The sequence below is a fragment of the Bombina bombina genome, chromosome 7, assembly GCF_027579735.1.
Source record: "Bombina bombina isolate aBomBom1 chromosome 7, aBomBom1.pri, whole genome shotgun sequence".
Lineage (NCBI taxonomy): Eukaryota > Metazoa > Chordata > Amphibia > Anura > Bombinatoridae > Bombina > Bombina bombina.
Genome location: NC_069505.1, coordinates 399923984 through 399926912, shown reverse-complemented (window position 1 = coordinate 399926912; position 2929 = coordinate 399923984). Strand labels below are relative to the sequence as shown.

Genomic DNA, 2929 nt, shown 5'->3' with positions numbered 1-2929 from the left:
AAAGCAGGACATGTTTAATTAATACTTGAGTGCAATATATAATTAAATATAGAGTAGTATGTGACCTACATATTTTTGCAATTTTTTATAAAACCTAAATAAAAATATATCAAGCTAATGCAAAACTACACACATTGAAGAAGCATTAGCAGAAATGAAAAGAGCTGTAAAAAGACTGAAAATGTATAAAATATATTATAGTCACTGTTAGTAAAGTGAACAAATCCTTTAAGTAGGATCATTATTAAAGAACTTAAAGTTCAACGTAATTTAGTATAGTCTAATTCACTGATAAACCTAAAGTATAAGGCAACAGCTCTTGCAGTAAACATTTATCCAATTATATTTTCAGATATTATAAAAACAATAATATGGTAACATTGTTAGTTGAAAAGGAGTGTAATAATCAGAATCCCACTATTAAATGTTAGGCAAAGGTATTTCTAAGATGAAAAGAACTTTGTTGGTTTCTTACTATATCATGTATTATTAAGCTCAACTAATAAAAAACCGAGTAAATAATACATTATGATCTGAACAGAAAAAAAAAACAACACAAATTAGCTTTACCTAAATTAACAAATGTGGAATGTTGAATTGTATATTTTGGACATTGGACCTTAATAATACAGTACATTTACAATTTTGCCAGGTTCAGCGGTTCACGTTAACATTGCATAGCCATTAAGCCACTGACTGCTCTTTCCCAATGCTCTCTAGCATCGACTTCACTTCAGTTGTTTTTCATGCTGTGCAGTGGTTCCACAAGTTTGTTATGTACATGCATTAAACCTTTAAAATATTTAACAGTTTTAACTCGTAGTTCTAAAGTAGCATCTTCATCACAGACAAAAATTGTACGAGGGTGCTGCTGAAAAGCTGATACAGTCCAAATATGGTTTACGCCTTCCTCTATTGCTTTGTACAAAGCAAAAGCTTTATGCGCACCCGTAATAAGAATCATTACCTCTTTGGCATCCATTACTGTGCCCACACCAACTGTGAGTGCCATTGTTGGAACATTAGAAAGGTTGCCATCAAAATATTTAGCATTTGCTAAAATGGTATCCATTGCTAAAGTCTTTAGTCTTGTTCTTGATACCAAACTGGAACCAGGTTCATTGAAAGCAATGTGACCATCTGGACCAATTCCTCCAACAAACAGTTCAATTCCACCAGCTTCTTTGATTTGCCTTTCAAATTCATCACACTCTGCTTGTAGATCTGGAGCATTCCCATCAAGGATATGTGCATTATTAGGGTCTATATCAATGTGCTTGAAGAAATTGTTCCACATATATGAATGATAGCTTTCAGGATGGTCCCTTGGAAGACCTACATATTCATCCATATTAAAGGTTTTAACATGCTTGAATGAAAGATTTCCTTGTTTGTGATATTCTATTAGCTTTTTATAGCATCCCAGTGGAGTTCTACCTGTTGGTAAACCTAGGGTGAAGTATTTGTCTGGGCCAGGGTTAAATTCAATAATACGATTACAACTGTACTTTGCTGCCCATTCACTGGCCAATGCATAGTCATCAAGAATTACCAGTCTCATGCTTGCTGATGTGTAGCAGAACAAAGGAAATATGCTTCAGGTGCTTAATCTCTGAATAAAAGTAGATAATGTACTTAAAATAATCCGGATTTTTAAACTGTACAAATAGATGTGATGATGTTCGCAATTATGTTGCTCGCCTGCCACTAAGTTGCTGTGTAACGGTAACTAAATAGCTCTAAGTCCCAACACATATATGGCCATTCCTAGACGCATTGTTTATTTTTTATTTAAAATGCCCATATTAGGACAGAAAGACCCACCCCCAAGCCACAAAGCAGAGCAGAAAACCCACCAACTTATCAGCGCATGCCATTTTAAACAACTTTCCAATTTACTTCCATTAACAAAAAGTGTACAGTCTTTTTATATTTAAAGGGACACTGAACCCAACATTTTTCTTTCATGATTCAGATAGAGCATGTAATTTTAAGCAACTTTCTGATTTACTCCTATTATCAATTTTTCTTCGTTCTCTTGCTATTTTTATTTGAAAAAGAAGGCATCTAAGCCTTTTTTTGGTTTAGAACTCTGGACAGCACTTTTTTATTGGTGGATGAATTTATCCACCAATCAGCAATGAGAACCCAGGTTGTTCACCAAAAATGGGCGGGCATCTAAACTTACATTCTTGCATTTCAAATAAAGATACCAAGAGAATAAAGAAAATGTGATAATAGGAATAAATTAGAAAGTTGCTTAAAATGTCATCCTCTATCTGAATCACGAAAGAAAAGAAAAATTGGGTTCAGTGTCCCTTTAAACTTTTTGAGTCACCAGCTCCTACTGAGCATGTGCAAGAATAAGTGTGTATGCATTTGTGATTGGCTGATGGCTGTCACATGGTACGTGTATGCATTTGTGAATAGCTGATGGCTGTCACATGGTACAGGGGGAGTGGAAATAGACATAACTTTTAAAATTGTCAGGAAAAAAAATCTACTACTCATTTGAAGTTCAGACTACGTGCTATTGCATTGTCTTGTTATTTTGCATTTGTTGATTATGCAAATCTACTGTGTTGACTGGTCTTTTAAGTAGTACCTGCCATCAGTTTATATGGGATTAAGTAAAAATATCTCTCGGCTGCAAGGGTGAACCCGGCAGGAGGGGGGGAGATCCCTCCCCCCCCCGTTTTTACCCTTTTTCCTCCCCCCTCTCTTTTATATGCTTTGTTAGGGTAAGTTGGGTGTTTCTTAGATAAGATAAATATATAATAAAAAAAAAAAAGCCCCAACGAGTGTATATCTTGTTAAATACAGACGTCAGATTTGTTTACAAGGTGTCTACTAATGTCATATTAGAGTGAATATGAGCTATTATTTTTGATTAATCTAGCCCTGAATGTCAGACTACTTAATGTTATTT

General features: G+C 34.7%; 1 protein-coding gene across 1 annotated transcript; it reads right to left on the bottom strand.

Annotated features, from left to right (window-relative positions):
- Positions 1 to 625: 625 nt before the first annotated feature.
- On the bottom strand, positions 626 to 1672 carry LOC128635946 (glucosamine-6-phosphate isomerase 2-like). Its single transcript, XM_053689034.1, has one exon. It carries the CDS (start codon positions 1559 to 1561, stop codon positions 734 to 736), a length of 828 nt encoding a protein of 275 aa, XP_053545009.1. The 5' UTR covers positions 1562 to 1672; the 3' UTR covers positions 626 to 733.
- Between the last annotated feature and the right edge of the window lie 1257 nt (positions 1673 to 2929).